At 49.6% G+C, this 20,285-nt stretch overlaps 1 protein-coding gene across 3 annotated transcripts in view; it reads left to right on the plus strand.

Annotated features, from left to right (window-relative positions):
- The first annotated feature begins 941 nt into the window (after window positions 1-941).
- The window catches only part of SYT12 (synaptotagmin 12), a 56,773-nt gene continuing 37,429 nt past the window's right edge, over window positions 942-20,285 (plus strand). Inside the window, exons 1-3 of one of the 3 annotated variants that reach the window (XM_073347029.2) lie at window positions 942-1,188; window positions 15,267-15,334; window positions 17,611-17,804. In XM_073347029.2, the coding sequence (XP_073203130.1) occupies window positions 15,301-15,334; window positions 17,611-17,804 (228 nt within the window). In that variant the 5' untranslated portion in view covers window positions 942-1,188; window positions 15,267-15,300. Of the gene's footprint in view, window positions 1,189-1,273; window positions 1,296-1,988; window positions 2,010-15,266; window positions 15,335-17,610; window positions 17,805-20,285 lie in introns of those variants that run through there. The other 2 variants (XM_073347031.2, XM_073347030.2) reach the window with 2 other exon arrangements.

Raw genomic sequence — 20,285 nt, forward strand, 5'->3', positions numbered from 1 at the left:
ATGGACAACAGGTAATGGATTCTGTTCTGTTCATTCCCTCGGAAGCATCTGGCACTGGCCTCAGGATATTGGGCTAGATGGAGGATTGATCTGACCCAGCTTGGCTGTTCTTAGGATTTTTATTTTGACTTTATATTCCACAGATGGTGGTAAGGGCTGGAGGGCTTTGCCTGAGTAACAATGTCCAGCCATTTGAGAGAGGCTGGAAAGTGACTGAGCCCGGACAATGGAGCTTCCCCTGGCTAGGCCAGTGGGGCTAACTCGAATCAGATCACTAGTGACCGAAAGACTTTCTGCTCGCCAGCCTGCACCACCGAGCTGCACCCTGGTGCTGGAGGGCTCCGCCCGGTTCCCAGTCAGTGTCTCCAGCTTGCAAAGACCCAGCAGCACCATTTGGTGGCTGAGCATCTCAGCTGAAAAAGGCCAAGCCTTGAGTAAGCCAAGCCCTGGAGGCTGAAGGATCTTGTCAGCCCCAGACCTGACCCCTCCAGGGTAAGGGGAGCTGTGCTGGGGTGCGCAGCCTGGGAGGGAAGCCTGCCTTGGGTCACACCTGTTCTGTGACTTAAGAGGCCTTCATCTTCCAGGGCTGCCCGTGCAGCTCTGGGTCCACAGGTGGATTTATAGGGGTGAGGGAGCCATGCCCACCTCAGCTCCAGCCCCACCCGGCTTGGCAAAAGAGGCAGCGCAGGGGCTCCAATGCCCAGCCCCGCATGGAGTCTGGGGCACACGCGTGGATGCGGCCAGGGTGCCCCAGGCCGGGCTCGCAGCGGAGGGGGTGACTGCAGGGAAGGCGCGTGAGGCTCGCGCCGCCTCCCCTCCCCGGAGAGCCCCGGCGGGGGCGGTGCTGGAGCCCGGCGGGCACGCGGGGGCGGGCCCCTGCAGGCCGGGGGCGGGCGGGCGGCAGCGCCGGGAGGAGCGCGGGGCTGGCAGCGCCACACACGGAGCGGCGGCGGCGGGCGAGGCTCGGCGGCGCGGCGCGCGTGTGTGGACGGAGCAGGGGGCGCGGCGCCTGCTCAGCCCGGAGCCGAGCTCCCGGACGCTCGCAGCCCGCGCCTCTGGCAGGGGGCGGCGGCGGGGGATGCCGCGGGGCTGGCGGCTGCCCAGGCCGCGGGGGGCGGCTCCGTGAGGCGCCCGAGCCCAGCCGCGGAGTTCGCAGGCGGTCCGCGCTGCACCGCAGTCCCGGGCGAGGTAAGCGGGCGGCCTCGGAGCAGCGCTGCAGGCGGGCTTCTCCCCGCGGCCAGGGGACCTCCCGCCGGGTTTGCCGGCCCAGCGGGTGCCCGGCTCTGGCTGGCTCGGTGCGTGGGGCTCGGCTGGGGCGGGCTCCCCGGGACGCCTCATGCAGGGAGGCGAGCGGGGCGGCGTGGAGCCCCCGAGCGTCCAGGGGCGAGCAGCCGGGGACGGTGCAAGGAGCTGCGGCGGGAGAGCAGCTCCCGGGGACGGGGCGTGCAGCGAAGGGCTGGTGCAGCGCCCGGCCGCTCCGGCGCCCCGCGCGCTGCCTGCACCGCGCCGAGGCAGGTGCAGTCCCTTGCCCAGCAGCCACTGGCTTTCCCTGCAGACCCAGGGCCGGGCGTGACTAGCCAGAGCCCCCGCTTCTCGCGGCGGCTCAGGCTCCTGCGAAGTTTCAAGCTCCGGCCCGGGGCCCAAGGGCGGCATTTAGGCCGGGCTGCCACGCGGGGGCTCCCCTCCCAGCTGCCCACCCCAGCGCGGATCGGGGGGGGTGTGTGTGCTGGGGGACGGGGCTGCGGGTGCTGCGTGTCGGTGCACCCCCGAGGTAGCGGGGTGCTGGGTCTCTGGCGAGGAGGAGGAGCAGTGCTCGCTCCAGTGTGGCGCTCCCTGGTTGAACGCGATCAGGGGCTTAGATACTTGGCACTGAGCTGCTTCTTCCCCGGGGGAGAGCCGGAGTGCTCCAGCTTGCTGTGGGAAGCCCCGGGGCCCGAGCTGGGACGTGTGAAATGCTGAATGGCCGGTGAATGACCACATCTGTGTGGGGGAATCCAGGGCCCCTGGTGGTGAGTGCTGTAGAGATGCTGCTAGGAGAGATTTCAGAGTAACAGCCGTGTTAGTCTGTATTCGCAAAAAGAAAAGGAGGACTTGTGGCACCATCCGATGAAGTGAGCTGTAGCTCACGAAAGCTTATGCTCAAATAAATTGGTGAGTCTCTAAGGTGCCACAAGTCCTCCTTTTCTTTTTGCTAGGAGAGATGACTTTCTTCCCTATTCAGAAACATTTGAATATCTTAGGGGTTGTTCCTCAGTTGCCTGGAGTTGGGGACAAAGGTGGCTTCACACCACATTTATCCCCCTCCTCTGGGGCAGGTTCAGTCTGTCACAGTTTAGAGTAGCCTTGAGGCTGCAGGAAATTGCCTCTGGCTACAATGACCCTCAAGGGGCTGGTTCACCAGCTGGGGCAGCCACGAAGGAGGTGGAGATAAATCGGATCTACACTGCCAAGATTTCCCTGGTGCTGGGGCAATCTCCAGGAGGTCAGGTAAACCAACTTTATGCCCCTTGTAAGCTGCCAAAGCCTCATGAAGGGGCTGGATCAGAGCTGAGATTTGACCCTCTGAATGTGCTGTGTTTCAGTGTGTTCTAGATTAAGGGGGGTTTAGGTCCGTAACTAACACATGCTGCTAGAACTAGGCTGGGTCTTACACACAGACACGCGGAGGTCACATTCTCTGCCTTTTACTGCCCCATCAACCTGCAGAAGCTGGGAAAAATGCAGGTCCATTTTTCAGAGACTTTCTAATGAAAGAGGCCAGCCTGCACCGTGATGGCTTGGAATCTCTTGGGAATGGCTGCAAGCTCAGCAATTCACGGAGAAGGGCTGGCTGCACCTTTGTAAGAATTTCAGCCCTTGTGCACCTGTGAGAATCCCTCCGGCCTCCTCTTGAACCTGATTTGGCTCTTGTGTCTCAGGGTTCCATTTTTAAAGGAGGGAAAATCCTAAATCTTCCCAGATAAATTCTTCCACAGCTTCTCCTGTTAACTCCTCCACATTGCCCTCCCAGACATTGCTGCATTTAACTTCCTTGGTGGGATGCAAACACACCCAGAGGGCAAGGCCTGCTTTGCATGCATGGAACCCTGGGCACTGTGCAAGAGGGAACACTTGAAACCGCCATCTTGTTTGCGTGCATGTTGGAATGCAGATTTTGGTGTGAACCACTAAGGAAAACATGGGGGTCAGTTCTAGTGGCAGGTGTTTGCCTTAGGGAATTTGGGCAAGGAAACGCCATTTTGGCAGTGGGAAGTACCCCTACTCGTTGCTCACAGTAGGGCTAGTGAGCTGGTTAACAGCTGGACTATCCTCAGGGGGTGCTTGCCTGTGCACTTCCAGCCAGTGCTTAATTTGTGCCAGGGCTTGCCAGGGCTCAGCCCCGGCACCTCTGGGGTTGCCACGTCACTTATGAAAGTAAAAAAAAAAAATTGCTTGAGCCCTGGCACCTCTTTCATTATAAATTGAGCACTGCTTCCGGCCATCAGTTTGATGCTCAGTGTCAAGGAGGGACAGCTGTGACATGAATCCTCCTCCAGGTCACTCCCCCTTCACAAAGCCCTTCCAGACCCGGGCACTTGCCATTCATCTACTCTGCCTCCTCCTCTTCCCCTTCCGAATGCACGTCCGCCACATTCACTAGTTTCAGCGCCTGGAGGTGCTAGCTGCCCCAGGCACTGGGGAAGTTTCACCCCACGTGTGTGCAGGTGGTTTCTGCTGGGGGGCGGGCCACCTTCAATCAGCAGCTGGGGCTTTGCACTGTGAGAACCCAGACCACAGAGGCAGTTGAATTGGTGTGTCCCCCACCATCCTGGCTACATCACTTCCCTGGCTTCAGTGGCCCCCACCCAATCCACACTGCGAGCACTTTGTGTAGCAAAGCTTCCCCACTCAGCAAACTCTCCGCAGCTGGTGCCTTGTGTGAGACTCAAGGCCTGTGTTATGCTACCATAAACCCATCAGAAAATCTAACGTGGGCTCCCACCCCCTCCCCCCGAGCCTGGCTTCTCTTTCCTAGTTGATCCTGCAGTGAAACCATAGTGCTGAGTTTCAGACAGAATTCGCTGTGTGGAAATGGGGCTGTGACTGCATTGCAGGGAAGGGAGCTGAGCTGGGAAGGAGAAACTTAAAGGGCTGAACTCGTATCAAAGAGGAGGATGGGAAGCAGTGACTTTGGCAGCTGCCCAGAGGGAATTCCTGTTATATAAGGGGGTGGTTGCCTAGTGATTATGGCAGGAGACTAGGATGTTAGGATACCTGGCTCTGACACTGATCCGCTGGGTGACTTGGGCAAGTCACTTGACTGGTGTATGCCTCAGTTTCCCCATAAGTGAAATGAGGATAGTGATGGGCCAGGCTGCAGGAAGACCTCCTCAAGGAATCATGTGGGAAGTATTTTCAGGACGGTGGTACACAAATATAGGGTACAGCCATGAAATACTTGCTAGCTTGCAGATACCCCATTATGGGGAGGTGCTCCTTTAGCCAATTCTGCTGCTTTCATTTGCTCTCTTGTCTTTTAACAGCAATTGAGGTATGGGATGAAATCGAGAGGGGAGAGCTGGTGAAAGCAGGACTGTGCTACAGGGAAAGCACCTGTATATAGAACATCATGTGAAGATCTGGAGTGTGGATCCCAGTCAGTGGCACTGAATGGGGGGGGGTGAGCTGGGCAGCTGTTGGGACTATGAACGCAAGGTTGGGGTAGTGTCTGGGAGTTGAATGGCCTTCCCAGAATCGGAGGGTGGGGGCAGGTAATGGGGGGAGCATGCGGCGTTGATGGGGGGAGACGGATGGAAGGAGGAGGGAAGGGATAAGATTAAGTTATTGCTGATCTGTATCTGCAACCCATTGCAGGACCCTTTAAGGAGAGTGGATAGACAAGTGGTCCCCTCTCCTTCAGGCAGGAAGAACCCTCTTTACTGGGGTGAAGGGATGTACAGGTGAGAGTCTGGTTGCTTCCGGGTACCCCCTGCCTCTCACAGGAAGAGCAGGGGGGTTCTGTGTGGGAGCACTGCTCAGCCAGTCCAGGGAGCAGAATGAGGTGGGAGCTCCCCTCTGCTTTTAGCAGCTGTATATTCAAGCCCCGTGAGTCCTCAAATCCGGGCTGGAAATCTCCTGAGAAGAGGCTGTCTCATGAGATTCCCTCCAGTGCTTCCAGCTGGGGCAGAGCCCCCAGGAGCAGCCAGCCTTGGCTGTGGCATCTCAGCCCTACAGTCTCTGCCTGGAGCCTGAGAGCTTGCTGGCACGTGGGACTGAACCAGCGTTTCTGAAAGCGGGATGCTCCTCAGGAAAGGTGCCATACCTCTTGTGGCTGAAGTTTCAGGTAGGACCTGAATGCCCCTGAATCAGTCAACCCCTGGCTCAGCGCCACCGGTCCTCTGGACTCCATAGGTGAGTTATTGCCTCTTGCATGCCAGGCAGTGAGGATGCCAGGTATTTCCGGAGATTTAGTAACATCACTGTTATATTACTGTGAGCTCTTTGGCACAGGGCCTCTCTCTCACTCTGTGTTTGTACAGCACAATGGGGATATAATTTCAATACTAACAATCACTCTAAAGAAAATTGGTATCTCAGCTGCCTTTCTGGCTGTCCTGTGCTACTGAGGCAGTAACATAAGACTGTACAACACTTTCCAGAGCAACACTAAAAAGAGACCTCTCGCTGAGAGTTCTTACCACTCAGTGTCCTTATCCAGTAGGTGTTTGGCTATTCCTGTAGAGAGTACTGGAACAGTGCTGCCCTCGCGGGTGGATCTCCGTGACTCGCTCTGATAGCATGACTTGGTGTGATACACCCAGAATGGCGGTGGTTTGCTCAGTTGAAATCCATATCTGGGGCACAGTGTGGGCACTATTCTGTTGCTCTGAAAGGCAGAGATTTCAGGTATGTGCTGTTCTGGGCAAAGTCTCCTGCAAGTAGTCTTGTTTCTTTGAAAATTTGGGAGCGAATTTAGGGCATATGAAAGGAATGGGTAAGTAGTGCTGGGCATGGGGTGCACCACCCAGCTCTGCCAATGCATTTCTGTCCTGACTTACAGTCCCCTTGCTAGTCCAGCCCATGGTCTCACACCCTGCCCTGTTGCTGCACCTCGCTTCTGGCCCATGACACTCCCTCCTGTTCCATTCCAAGGCTTTGTAACAATGCCGTCCTCTCAGAGGTCATTGTCATCAGCTGGGCTAGAATCTAGACCCTCCGGCTCCAAAAGCCCAGGCCCCCACCACCTCAGCTAAAGGAGAATCCCAGTTAGGAACAGAAATATTAAGGCTTTTACAGTCTTCATTGGCTGCAGCCGTTAGAGGGTTGCAGAAGTACCAGAGCTGGCTGGAACTTGGGAGTTTTGGCTCACAAGGGGTTGTGGAAGCTGGATTGATTAGGTTAGATTTGCATGGGTTCCCACCCTGGGTGTGGCTTTGGATGTTTCAGGTTCCAAACCAATAAGCCACTGAGTTTTGCCTGGTTTCGTTCAGAAGGTTCTGATCAAGCAGACTGGGTCAGGTCGGACATTCTCCGCTGGGGGAGCGAAAGCTGTCACTGGTGCCAAAGCAGAGTCGCCCTGTGAGGCCTCTGACAATGGGCCTTCCCAGCAGCAAGTGCTCAGAGGGGAAGGATTCTGAAGTGGGCTGTTCTTTCATAGTTTCTTCTCCAACTCTAAATTTCCTTCAGTTCTGCTGTTACTTTGCACCTCAGCCTGGCCTCATCTAATCACTTTCTCTCTCGTGCTGTTTTCGTCCAGGGGCCGTCCCCACTACATTTGAAATCAATAGGAAGCTCCAATCAATTGAGAACTAACAGGCCAGCACATTTACTACCATTGAATTGTCCATTGCCTAGCCACTCATCCACATGCTGAAACTCCTGCCTCTTTCCCTCTCCATTATCTTGGAAATCATTGTGGGTATGTCCTGGCATAATGATCATTCCGGGGACAAATACACCACTGCCATGTAACAAACAAATACATTTCCCAGTAAGCTAGCAGTGAGTGCTGACCTGTCCTGCTGTGCTCTGAGGAACTCTGCGGATTTCTTTCCTTGGTCAATTGCTGTATATACACACACAGTTCAAATACACCCACAGCTCTTAGGGTGGACCAAAAATCATCATAGCTCCATTAACTTGATTTACAACAGCTGAGAATCTAACCCTCTCTTTCCAGACCTTCCCAGAGCCTTTATTAGGAGTTTGTACCACACTTGAATAATAACCATGGTTTCTGCAAGTCAAAAACAGGCCTGTCCATATTGAACAGTCAATAGGCATTGATTGTAGATTCCTTTTTGGGTGAGAATCTCATAGAGCCTATTATTTATTTACACCTTGCACTGGGTATATGGAGTAGCAGGAAATCTCAATATACTCATGGACAAGATTCAGTTACTTCTTAAAAGTGTAAACACAGGTAGGAATCAGCTCACTTATGGCTGCCAGCTTCTTTCTGCCCTGAGCACTAATGAAGTGGGATTAGTCAGGGACTCGTTCTCCACCTGCCTGGCTGTCAGTCAGGGAGGTATACATTCACATTTGTGGCTTTAGCGAATGCGCTTGCTGGGAGTCAGTACCTGCTGGGGAAATCGGTGGAGTTACCCTACATTTACATCCCTACAAGCGAGGGCAGAATGGCCCCTTGTATTTAAAGAATCCTTCTGGCAGACTTGAACAAATAGCACACACGGCCCTGGTTTCCAATACCCTGCCACTGGCTTTCACCTCACTGTTTGTGTACTCAGCTCCCTCGGTGTCAGTAGAAGTTCCCTCTTCTCTAGAGGCTTTCCTGTTCTGCTGTGATTCACTCTGTGCCATGGATTTCCTTCCCACAATTCTCTGCCACCAAAGCCCTCCCGAGGTCACAAACACTAGATGAATGCATGACTGAATGAATCAGGCAGCGGCAGAAAAGGAGAGAGCTTTGTGTGTAAATATTCCCATAAAGGCACAAATTAACCGGTCGCTGGGGCTCAGGCCAATATCTCCCCCATAGTCAGGCACAGGGAGGGGGTTTCTGCACACCTGGTGACTGTGACCACTGCTGGAGGCTGGATAATGGACTAGGGCGACCGTTATTTTAGTCCAATCTGGCAATTTCCTGCATTCTGTGTCTCAGTCTGTGGTATTTATTGGCTGCCCATCACCATAGTATCTAAGCATGTCACAGTGTTTAATGTATTTATCCTCACAACACGCCTGTGCCATTATTCCCATTTTACAGGTGGGGAAACTGAGGACGAGCAATAAAGTGACTCACCTAAAACTGCAGAGAGAACCTATGGCAAAGCGGGGATTGCAGTGCAGGAGGGCCAGGTTCTTATCCACATGCTCAGGCCACTGGAGCACAGTACTTGGTTGTCTGGGGGATGGCAACTGGAGAAAGGTTTAGTAATTGGGAGGTAGATGCAGAGGACTGTTTTGGGGGCCTGTGGGCAAGGTGGTGGGTTGGTGGGATTGATCTGTGGGATAGGGGTGGATTGAATGTTCAGTGAGAGCCCATTACACAGAATCTTTGCTTGTGGGGCAGGGGCTGTCTTTCTGTCCTGTGTTTGTACAGTGCCTAGCACAGTGGGGTCCTGGTCTGTGACTGGCTTCTTGGTGCTACCACAATACAAATAATAAGAAGACAATATCCCTGCACAATGTATTAGAGTTTAAACCCCTTCTAATGGGCGGGACAGCGCTGAGGGTAAAACGGTTCTCAGGAAGCTGGTCTGGTCAAAGCGTGTTGGTGGGGTCTATGTTCTACATTCCCGAGGGGACATTTAACTGCCCCTTAGTGCCAGGATGTCTCCCAGGGGGCTGTTTTCTTCCTCCTGCAAAGCACAAGCTATTTATTTCTGTTGCAAGTAGAATATGATTTCCCTGGCTCCGCTCCCCATGCCTGTCGCTGCTCCCCGGTCTGCAGCTGCTCATAAAGAAAACTAACAAGGATCTGGCTCCAACCGCCTTGTCTTCATTAGATTGTCACCAGCCTCCACTGGCTCTGCCAGCGCTTTATTGAAACTGCTGGTGACACATACTGTCAGGTTGAAATAATGGGGCTGGTTGAGGGGGATGGAAAGATTTAACAATAACTCCTTCCGCACCAGTAAAGCCACGAGGGAGGTCTCGCACCACAGCACCCAGCTCCAAAGGAAAGCAGGAATTCACACTCAGCTCTGAGCGCCCCAGAACGGGCATTTCATTGAAATGCCCAAGGGAGAGTCGGAGTTATTCAAATCTGGGGGGTTGGATCTGTCGCCACAGTGAATCAATGTAGCTGAAGTTGATGGAGCTATTTATGCTAGCTGGAGGGTTTGGCCCTTAAATCTCCAGGCTGTCTGTTCAGTAAGAACAATCCTGTATTCACTGCAGGGCATGGAAAAGTAGCTGGCCCTGTAGGCTCCTCTCCTCCATAATCTCTGGGCTCAAAGGATGGGATTTGAAGGGGACAGCTGGAAAGCCACAAAGTGACTCAGTGAAGTGCTCAAGGGAAAGGGGTGTAATTAATACAAAATGCTCAAGTTCCCCAGAAATTCTCCCCCCTCCCCCTTAGCATCTTTTGCCCATGCATTGAAGTCCAACATTTATGCAGCCAGGACCACACAAAAATAATCCAGTTCCTACATGAAACTCCAAAGTGAATCTGGAGATGTATTTGAAACCTGCTAAACTTCTAGCCTTAGGCTTACAGCTGGTTGGGTGAGAATTTCAGTGAAAAAGTTCAAAAGAGAGGAAAGACGTTGGGGGTTTTTCAAAAAATGTTGCAGGAATTTCCAAGTTTTTGGATGGAAATTTTCACTGAGAACTCTGATTTTTCCTTTAAAAACATGGAAAAATTTTGAGGGAACACAAAAATCTAGTTTAGGAAAAAAGGCTTAAAAAAAAAAAGTGTAATGGAAAATGTTCCACCCCTGCGACGTATGGCATTAAAACGTTCCCTCTGAATTGTAGCTAAGGGCTGTACTAAGCAGAACAGTATGCCAGCATCCTAGCTTTATTCTATGCTCCGTTTTCAGGAGACTGAGTTTCAAATCGGGTCACAAGTGAAATGAGTTTAGCACAGTCTCACCTAAGTATCTAGCCCACATCTGTCCGCTGCGCACAGATCAGCCTGCTTTGCCCAGGACAGCATAGGGCCAAGTTCTACAGGACGAGCTCCGGGGTGGGGTGTTGGAACACTGCTACCAGTCTTTCGCCTTCAGGTGTATGCCCGCCAGACTTGCCTCACTCCCACTGCTGTTTAGCACTTACGATTCTGTTGCAATGTAAACCCTTTAACAACCAGCCAAGATTTTAGGGTAGGGGTGGAAAAGACTCTGCCTCATCTTGACTTTTACCAAAGGGAATCTGTCACCTTGACAGCTTGCCGTTGTAGGAGCCACTTGCTGAGTTGGAAGCTGATTGCCAAGCTGAAATCTTAATTGGAAAGAGGAGCCAGGTGTTTATCCTGCTGGCATGTGTTCTTTGTCAGAGACTCATTCCATGGGGTTTTGTTGAATTTCTGTCTTTCCGATTGGATGTGCAGGTGTAACCCACATACCTGGGTGTGGTGTACTGTCCCATCTAGAGGCACCGAGACCACTTAGAAGAGATAGAGATGAATGAGTTTGCTCTGTGGTCTTAGCTAACAGCCAGGTGGCTTTTAGCTTATGCAGTAGAGGCTCATGCATTAAGCTCCAGAGGTCCCCGGTTCAATCCTGCTCGCCGGCAACCAGGGTCTGTTGGCGTTACACAGGTATATCCAGCAGGCAGCCTAGGGAGAGGCTTCCAGGCAGCAGCCGCAATGGTTGTACTCACTCCAGCGTGACTGCTGTTACCATAACGTGAGGACAGTCCAGACCCAAAGCATTGATTTTGAGACGGACATGATCTCTCTTGGTCTGAGCACAGCACTGGAAGCCACAAACTCCTGAATTCTGCTCCCCCTTTGACACTGACTCTCTCTGACTTGGGGCCAATCAGTTACCCCTCTCCCTGCTGCAGATTTACCGTTCATAAAATGGGGATTACAATACTTAGCTAAATCCCCATTTTACAGATGAAAAAACGGAGGCAGAGTAGTTTGCCCAGGGCCCCAGAAGGAGTCTGTGTCAGTCTTAGTTACTGCACGGGCGCATTGTACTGTGAGTCGTGCTGAGTTTGACTCCTGCTTATCCCATGGATCCAAGGTGCATAGCGTTATGACTTGGCACTGGTGGCAGGGAGATTTGTCAAGTGTTCAAGTGACAGCAGTTTTTTTCCAGCTCTTCATGTATGTTTTCCCTTTGAGAGGCTGCTTATTCTTCAGAGTAGCTTTGAATTTACAGCCCACCTGTAGACACGGTCCTCTGGGGATGCCAGACAAGTTTTTACTTTAACCCTGGTGCAACTGGAGATTTAATTCCATCCACTTGATATTCTAGCAGTGCTTCCTAGCACTGACATCTCTGTGCTTGGAAGAGTTTAATGTGCGTATGTGACTCTGTGAAAGCCCCCCGGCCCAGCTGTAGAAGGATGACTACGCAAAGCATCCTGGGCTGTGGATAGTGTCTGACAGGCTAATCATTCTGTGAATTTTCCTCATTGTCTAGTTTAATCTTTTCTGATGCAGTGAGACGAATAACACAACAGAACACCAGTGCTGGAAGCCGCAAGCCTTTCCCGAGCACTGTAGCTGAACACTGGCAATGGAAAGAATCTACCTGAGCAACCAAGCACCCATGTAAAATTAACAATTAATTAGCAACCCCAGTGCAAGAGGGACTTTACTCTGCCAAGTAGAATGGCATTGTGCAATGGCAGAGGGAACATACCAGGCCAAATCCACCCCTGTTAGCTATCTCAGGAGCCCACAGTCTGCCCTGAGGAGGGTCATGGAGTCGGCATTCTTATGCAGAGGTTTTAAGGGAATGTTCTCCCTGCGTATAAACTAAAAACTTTGGGGTTTTGTCTATTGGCATCTTCTAATGATCTGCAATAGGCCTTGTTCTGTGAGTGTATTGGCAAGGGTCTTTTTGCATAGCTGTGTTGGATAAAGCACCTTAAAAACATATGGCATTGCAAAGATTCTACCTAAATGTAGCAGAGGCAATGAATTTAGAGTGCGCCCAGCAAATTAGCCAGGCACCATGTTGGAAAATTCCTCCAGGCCACAGAGGTAATAAACAGCCCCTGCTGCAAGAATAGATTGACTGGGTATGGCAGAATCGATACATTGGAGTGATTTAGGAAAAACACTGATCCTCTATTGAATTGGCAAGCTGTCTATTCTCCAAAACAGAACCACCTAGACTTAGCAAGGAGCCAAACAATGGTGAAATATGAGATGCAGTGAGAGAGGAAGCTGAACAGTGCAACAGGCATGTATGCTTAAAAACAGAGTGGAAAAGGGGTGGGGGTGGGGTGAAAAGTCTGGGGAAAATAAGCCTCCTGTGGGCTCTGACGTGGAGGAGTCCGTTCAAAGAGAGATTTAAAAGGACTAGGGGGTAGGGCTCACTTCACCAGCTGGGTTCAACAAGTCCAAACAATTGCTCTTTCTTCACATGGTGAAAACAGCCCAATGGCTGGCTGTTAGTAGAATTACGGTGGTGCTTAGAGGCCCCACAGAGCAAAGCCTCACCGTGTTAGGTGCTGTACATGTAGTTAGGCAGAGACAGCCCCTGCTCCGAAGAGCTTACAGTCTGAACAGACACAGGCAAAGGAAGTATTATTATCCCCACATTACAGTTGAGGAACTGAGACCCAGAGATTGTCACTTGTCTGAGGTCACCCAGGGAGTCTGCAGGAGGGCTGGGCTCTTGGGTCCCAGACCAGTGACTTAAGCACAAGTCCCTCCTTCCTGACTGTCTGTGGAAGAGTGATCTAAATTTTAGGCCTCCCAACAGGAAGAGAACCGTGACAAGCACACCTAGCGCCAGCAGAGTGAATGTACCCGTCACCTTTCCATCAGCCAGAGAGGTGGGGAAAGCGGGGAAGATGATGGAGTGTGGAGATCCCCTGTGAAAGGCAGCAGAGCCATTGCCCTCTCAAAGACATTTGGAGGCCAAATCCTAGAGAAATGGGCCAAATTCTGCCAAAACATGCATCATCTGGAAGGGAGCTGTAATTCTTCTTCCACACAGAAAGGAGACCTCAGCAATGACTGATAAATCAGAATCCGGTTGGCAGTTTATAGCGCAGTAGTTTAGCAAGGTTGAACTGAGCAATCAATGAACTCTATTGCTGGACTTTGACCAAGACACGAGGCAGGTTTTGATCAAGACTTTCCCCAGGAGACCACCTGCACGTCGTGCAGCGCTGCAGGAGGGGAAGGTCTGGAATGCCCCCTGGGACGCTATTCTCATGGAATTTCCCACCAGGCTAAAACCCATGCTAAGGGTTGGATGCCCTGTGCTCATGTAGTTTCCAGTCCAATCCTAGCTGTCTTGGGTATTTAGATGGCTCCTATTATGGTAGTACCCGAGAAATGTCGTACCTTTAAGGTATTTATCCTCGCAACACTAGCTCCAGGTGCTTGGAGCAATGTAGGGACTGCGTGCCACGTGGGTGGGGAGAGATTGGGCAGGGACTGTGCCCCCACTATGCATTAGCCAATGGAGTTGGCTGGGCATGGGGGGAGGGGTTATGCTGCACCCCATAAAGGAGTGACCCAAATGACACTCCCTAGTGAAACAGGGGAGCCTCAGGAGGAAGAGTCTCTCTCTATGGCCAGATGCCCCTGGGGTGGTGTCTACCCCTTGGCCCTTACAATGGGCTGTGGCAAATAGCACTATATAGCACTGTGTGCAGACCCCAGTCAGGGTCAGCAGGAGGAGGGGAATGTAGCCTCGTGGTCTGACTAAGGCGGCCTGTTATTCCCAAGATGTGTGGGGCCGTCTGGAGTTGTGTGCATGTGAATGGAGAAGTAATAGGGGTAATATATGAGTTGAGAGGGGCGCTGGATGGTACTAGCCCTATATAAATAATCAGAGGTGATTGAAAAAAGGTGAGTATATTTCATAGGAAAATATTGAAAGAAACCATTTTTTAAATTTAATTTAAATTGTTTAATAATATTTTGGTGGGGGGGGACCCATCTTCTCCATTTATTCCTTTCTTTTCCTCTCCTCCCCATATTTTTTTCCCCCTCAGTGGTGAAAAAGGGGAAATTATTGTTGTGGAAAGGGAAGGAGAGGAGTCGAAGTGGGATTTTTTTTCTCCCCACCAAAACAGAAGCCACAACTATTTTAATTGAAAAGAAAAACATGTTGACCAAAATTACATTTTGTTATGGTTTGGAAAAAAAAAATTCGAAAAACCCTTTTTTTTTTGGCAGGGATGGGGAGGGGCGTGGAAGTGGGTGAGGCCTATAAATGGTCACAGGCATATTCCCACGAATCTATTGTGCATCACTTATAATGTCAAGTGAAAAGCAGCTCTCTCCAGTCCCTCTCTGGGCTGCGTGACCGAAAGTCAAACCCAGGCCTTGGAGTCCAGCAGCAGCCACCACTGCAATTGAGCAGGCTCTGAGTAAAGAGCCACAGTGCCCAGACCCTCTCTCTGCTAATGCTAGTGCTCTCTCTCCCCCTTTCTGCATTAAAGAGAAATTGAGGTCTGGGGCTGGAGCTCTAGAACATGTAGGTTTCATATACAGAGTCTGGGTTTAGTCCAGTGTTCAGACTGAGGTCTGGGTTTGGATTCCTACCACCCAGAAAGTTGCAGGGAGAAGGGGATGTCTGACTCCAGGGCTTGGTTTGAGCCCATCCCTATGTTGGTCACATATAGAGTGCCATGCCCCTGAAATCAGGTAGTGTCCTTGTTGGCAGGGCCAGTCCCTGTGTGCAGGGATCAGCCCTGGTTTTGGTAAAGCCCCTGGCGTGCTGGACATTTGAAGAAAGTGCCAGCTAGCTGAGCTGTAAAACTGACAGCAGTCTGGGGCAGATACCTCCACCACCAGGTCTGTCATGGGCTGACCCTCTGCCTTTCCTCTTAGGCAGGATTCCAGTGTCTCCCTCCTTCTCCTGTCCTCCACCCAGTCTCTGAACCAGCACCTCACATGCAGGGCAGCAGGCCAGGGAGAGTCTATGTGGCTGAGGAGAGGGAGAAATGGCCAACCTTTTCTCGGTAACCCTTCCAAGCACATCTCTCTGATGCTCACCAAGGCCCTTCCCTATGCACGCCCTGTGGCAGAAGCCCTGGTTTTCCACTGTGGTCATCTGTCACAGGGCAGAATTTAAATCCAGTGACTGATTGGAAATGCTCTTGCGTGAGAGATCAAATACCTTTCTTCTCTGTGTGCTTCTCCTCTCCTGACTACTTTTGTTTGTACGTTTCAGGCAGTCTCTCTAGCTGAGAGTAATAGAGCTGGACATGGACAGTAATATAGCTGAATACCGCATCAGTGGTGAGTACCTCTAAACAAGCACTAGGGGATGTTGTTTGGGATTGATTTGAGCTGTAATTCTCCGATCTGGAGAACAGAGAACAGCTGCCTTTCTGGGTGTCAGATGGGACAGGTACAGTGACCAGTTCTGAGAGGTCCGTGTGGAAGTACTCTTAACACAGTGTATACACCTGTAGAACTCACTTTTGCAGGGCATTCCTGGAGCTACTAAATTGGAAACCTTTGCAAAATGGGATTATTTCCCCCCCCCCCCCCCCCCAGAAAAACCTTAAAGTGAAGTTAAGACTGTAGGTGCGTACCAGTGGTTTGGAATGTGTTCCCTCCAATGTGAAGTAAGCCAGGAATTGGAGAATTAAGGGTTTACACCTGTCATGTCCTCACAACAGAGAATTAAGGGGTGTTGAGAATAATTCATTGATACTTTGAGATGCTCTAAGTGTGGAGGCCATATACAGAATAGAATTTGCAATACTTAGATTGTAATTGGGGCATGGATTGTTTTTGTTCTGTGTTTGTACAGTACCTGTCACAATGGCATCTTGGTCCAGGATTAGGGTTCCCAAGTGCTACACAAGAAATAATAATACATAATACACCCCCTAGGATAAAAATCAAAAGGGCACTCCATCTTCATCTAATCCATCTATCAATCCATCTATTTTTGTACTGCAGTAGAATCTAGGCACCCCAAACCGAGATCAGGGTCTCATTGAGCTTGGCACTGTACAAGCAGAACAAAAAGATGGTCCCTGGGTGTCCCAAAGAGTTGACAGTCTAAGTACAAATGAAGAGACAAAGGGAAGTACAAGGTAATGATGAGACAGTACAGGTCAGTGTGAAGAGGAGTGACCACAGCATACCTCATGCTTCACAGCCCAAGTAGATCACCAGCCATGATCAGGAAAAACTCTCCTTCTCTCCCCACTCTATCACAATTAGATCAATTTTATAGGTATTATGGCTTCCTCTGACACATCCGTCACTGACCGTTGTCAGAGACAGGGCATGGATGTAGGTAGACTGTTGTTCTGCTCAAATATGATATTCACAGTCTAAGACGAAGTCTCAGTTGTATAGTTTTTAAGAAATGACGCCAATGGGCCAGAATGTTGTCATAAGAACAGGGTCTGCTATTCGAGAGAAGGCCAGCCTTCTATTTTCACTGCTGGAGGCACAGATCTCATGGTGGCCTTGCGTGACAAGGATTTCATGTCTTGTTGCATGCTGGATGATGGCTGTAGATTTAACTATTTTATGTGATGGATGCTGGCACAATGCAGCAACAATTGTGAAATATGCCATGCTGGAGCGCCTGCATTCTCTTAAGTTGACAGTGAAGAATGCAGATTTTTCTCTGTATAGCCAGATAGGCATAGGAAGATTTCTCCCAAATTCATTTGGCGTCACCAACTCATTGGGAACTGGCCTTGTAGAAAGGACAATGTATTTCATACACCCAGAGAGTATGTTCTGTACACTTTATATATGTATAAAATCATCTATTGAGGTAAATTGTCATAGTTCCATTGACTTTGATGGAGCTCTGACACTTTATACTAGCTGAGGATCTGGCTTACTTTGTGTATATGTGTGGGGGCTGAAATATATGAAAGCAACCACGCACAAATTAGTTCATAGTGAGTGAAATGATGATTGCGATTTCTATCACAGCTCTTCGGTGGGAAACAATTACACAGGAGCTGCCATTTTACAGGAGCAGATGAATGATTCATCTTGTCTGGTGTCCTGTTTCTGACATGGGCCCATGCCACATGCTTCAGAAGAAGACTGAACTCAGTCCCCCTTTTTCCCCATAATTCGGGGATGGGCATTCCTTCCTGGCCCTGGCTGGTGATCAGTCTATCCTGTGAAGCATGAGGATTGAGAGCCCTTGGTTAATGTAACTTCAGATACCCTTGTGATTCACTTAATGATGATACCTAATCCTCTTTATGAGTTTACTTAGCAGCGTTTCCCAGTAAAAGCCTGGCACTATTGCTCTGAAGTTAAATGCTATCACTAGATAGATTGTCCAGGAATTGCCAGACTGGATCAGACCCAAGGTCCTTCTGGTCCAGTATCCTGACTCTGACTGTGGCCAGCACCAGATGCTGCAGAGGAAGGTGTAAGAAACCCTGCGGCAGGCAGATGTGGGATAATCTGCCACACATTAGTTCTCATCCTCATCACTGAGAGATTGGTTTAAGCTCTGAAACATGAGGTTTAATATCTCAACCCTGGACCCCACTCCTGACAATAACTCTCCTCTCTTCTAGTTATAAGGAGTCCGCACGGGTGGGAAATAGGCATCTATGTGACTGGCGCACTTGTTCTGCTGGGAATCGCTGCACTAAACCTGTGGAAACTATGGAAGTCTGGGAATTATCCAGCACCGTCTCCATTTCCCAATTACAACTACCGATACCTGGAACAAAAGTACGGGACTACGTATTCGGACATCAAACACAAGGTAAAAGCCCTTCCTGTTCAGTGTGACTAGGTTGCTAAAAGAACAGGAGTACTTGTGGCGCCTTAGAGACTAACAAATTTATTTGATCATAAGCTTTCGTGGGCTACAGCCCACTTCATCAGATGCATAGAATGGAACATATAGTAAGTAGATATATAGACATACAGAGAAATGAAAAGGTGGAGTAAGAGGCTAGTTAATTAATTAATTAGCACAGTAGTGTCCAGGAAATGCACCGCTTGTGTAGACCAATCCACACAAGCGGTCCATTTCCTGGACACTACTGTGCTAATAAGCGATGGTCACATAAACACCGCCCTATACCGGAAACCTACTGACTGCTATTCCTACCTACATGCCTCCAGCTTTCACCCTGACCACACCACACGATCCATTATCTACAGCCAAGCTCTAAGATGCAACTGCATTTGCTCCAATCCCTCAGACAGAGACGCCTACAAGATTTCTATCAAGTGTTCTTACAACTACAATACCCACCTGCTGAAGTGAAAAAACAGATTGACAGAGCCAGAAGAGTACCCAGAAGTCACCTACTACAGGACGGGCCCAACAAAGAAAATAACAGAACGCCACTAGCCATCACCTTCAGCCCCCAACTAAAACCTCTCCAGCGCATCATCAAAGATCTACAACCTATCCTAAAAAATGATCCCGTACTCTCACAGATCTTCCTCGCTTACAGACAGCACCCCAACCTGAAGCAAATACTCTCCAGCAACCACACAACAAAAACCCTAACCCAGGAACCTAGCCTTGCAACAAAGCCCGATGCCAACTCTGTCCACCTATTTATTCAAGTGACACCATCATAGGACCTAATCACATTAGCCACGCCATCAGGGGCTCGTTCACCTGCACATCTACCAATGTGATATATGCCATCATGTGCCAGCAGTGCCCCTCTGCCATGTACGTTGGCCAAACCGGACAGTCTCTATGCAAAAGAATAAATGGACACAAATCTGACATCAGGAATCATAACATTCAAAAACCAGTAGAAGAACACTTCAACCACTCTGGTCACTCAGTAACAGACTTAAAGGTAAGAAGTACTTGTGGCACCTTAGAGACTAACCAATTTATTTGAGCATAAGCTTTCGTGAGCTACAGCTCACTTCATCGGATGCATACTGTGCAAAGTGTAGAAGATCTTTTTATATACACACAAAGCATGGATTCAAAGGTGGCAATTTTGTAACAGAAAAGCTTCAAAAACAGACTCCAATGAGAAACTGCTGAGCTTGAATTAATATGCAAACTAAATACCATTAACTTGGGTTTGAATAGAGACTGGGAGTGGCTGGGTCATTACACATTGAATCTATTTTCCCATGTTAAGTATCCTCACACCTTCTTGTCAACTGTCTGAAATGGGCCATCTTGATTATCACTACAAAAGTTTTTTTTCTCCTGCTGATAATAGCTCTTCTTAATTAGCCTCTTACTCCACCTTTTCATGTTCTCTGTGTGTGTGTGTGTGTGTGTGTATATATATATATATATATATATATATATATATATATATATATATATATATATATATATATATATATATATATATATAAAATCTTCTTACTATATGTTCCATTCTATGCATCCAATGAAGTGAGCTGTAGCCCACAAAAGCTTATGCTCAAATAAATTTTAGTCTCTAAGGTGCCACAACTACTCCTGTTCTTTTTGTGGATACAGACTAACACGGCTGCTACTCTGAAATAGGTCGCTAAACATTCCCACCAGCCATCAAGCTTTTATAAAGACAGATCAATATGGAGAACATAATCAGCTCAATCCTTTGATTTCCTCAGCAAGGTCTCAAACAGAGGAAGACTTCAGAAACTCCAACCCCAGTGAAGTCACTAGAAAGCAGCATAAACCACAGCAGAAAAATGCAAGAAGAAAATTAGGAAGGCGATGAAGAAATTTGAAGAGCTAATAGCCAAAGATTAAAAAAAAACAAATCACACAATGTTGTTTACATCTATTAGAATCAGGAAACCTGCAAGAGAATTGGTGGGGTGGCTGGATCATGTGTGGGGTACAATGAACAGTTACGTGGCAGAGCCACAAAATGATTGCTTTGCATCACCTTTCGTACAGACAAGGTTGGGAAGGTACTTGTCCTAGACCTGAGCTAAAGGAAAATATGACCCAGTAGGTCCCTTCCAGTCCTCAAATCCAGTCCCCTGAGATTGCAGGCAGTTCTGTCATCTAATCCTGTTAAGGAACTTACCAAGCTTCATCACAGAACCACTTAGGTTGTGCGCCCCTACTACTCCTAAGGGGAGGCTGCCCCAGAACCTCACTCCTTTGATGGTTAGAAACCTTCTACTTTCCAGTCTGCATTTATTCATGGCCAGTTTTATACCCATTTGTTCTTGTGCCAATATCAGCCTTTAGTTTAAATAGCTTGTCTCTCTCCCTGCTGTTTACCCCCCGGATGGATTCATAGCGAGCACT

The sequence above is a fragment of the Lepidochelys kempii genome, chromosome 6 (assembly GCF_965140285.1).
Source record: "Lepidochelys kempii isolate rLepKem1 chromosome 6, rLepKem1.hap1, whole genome shotgun sequence".
NCBI lineage: Eukaryota > Metazoa > Chordata > Testudines > Cheloniidae > Lepidochelys > Lepidochelys kempii.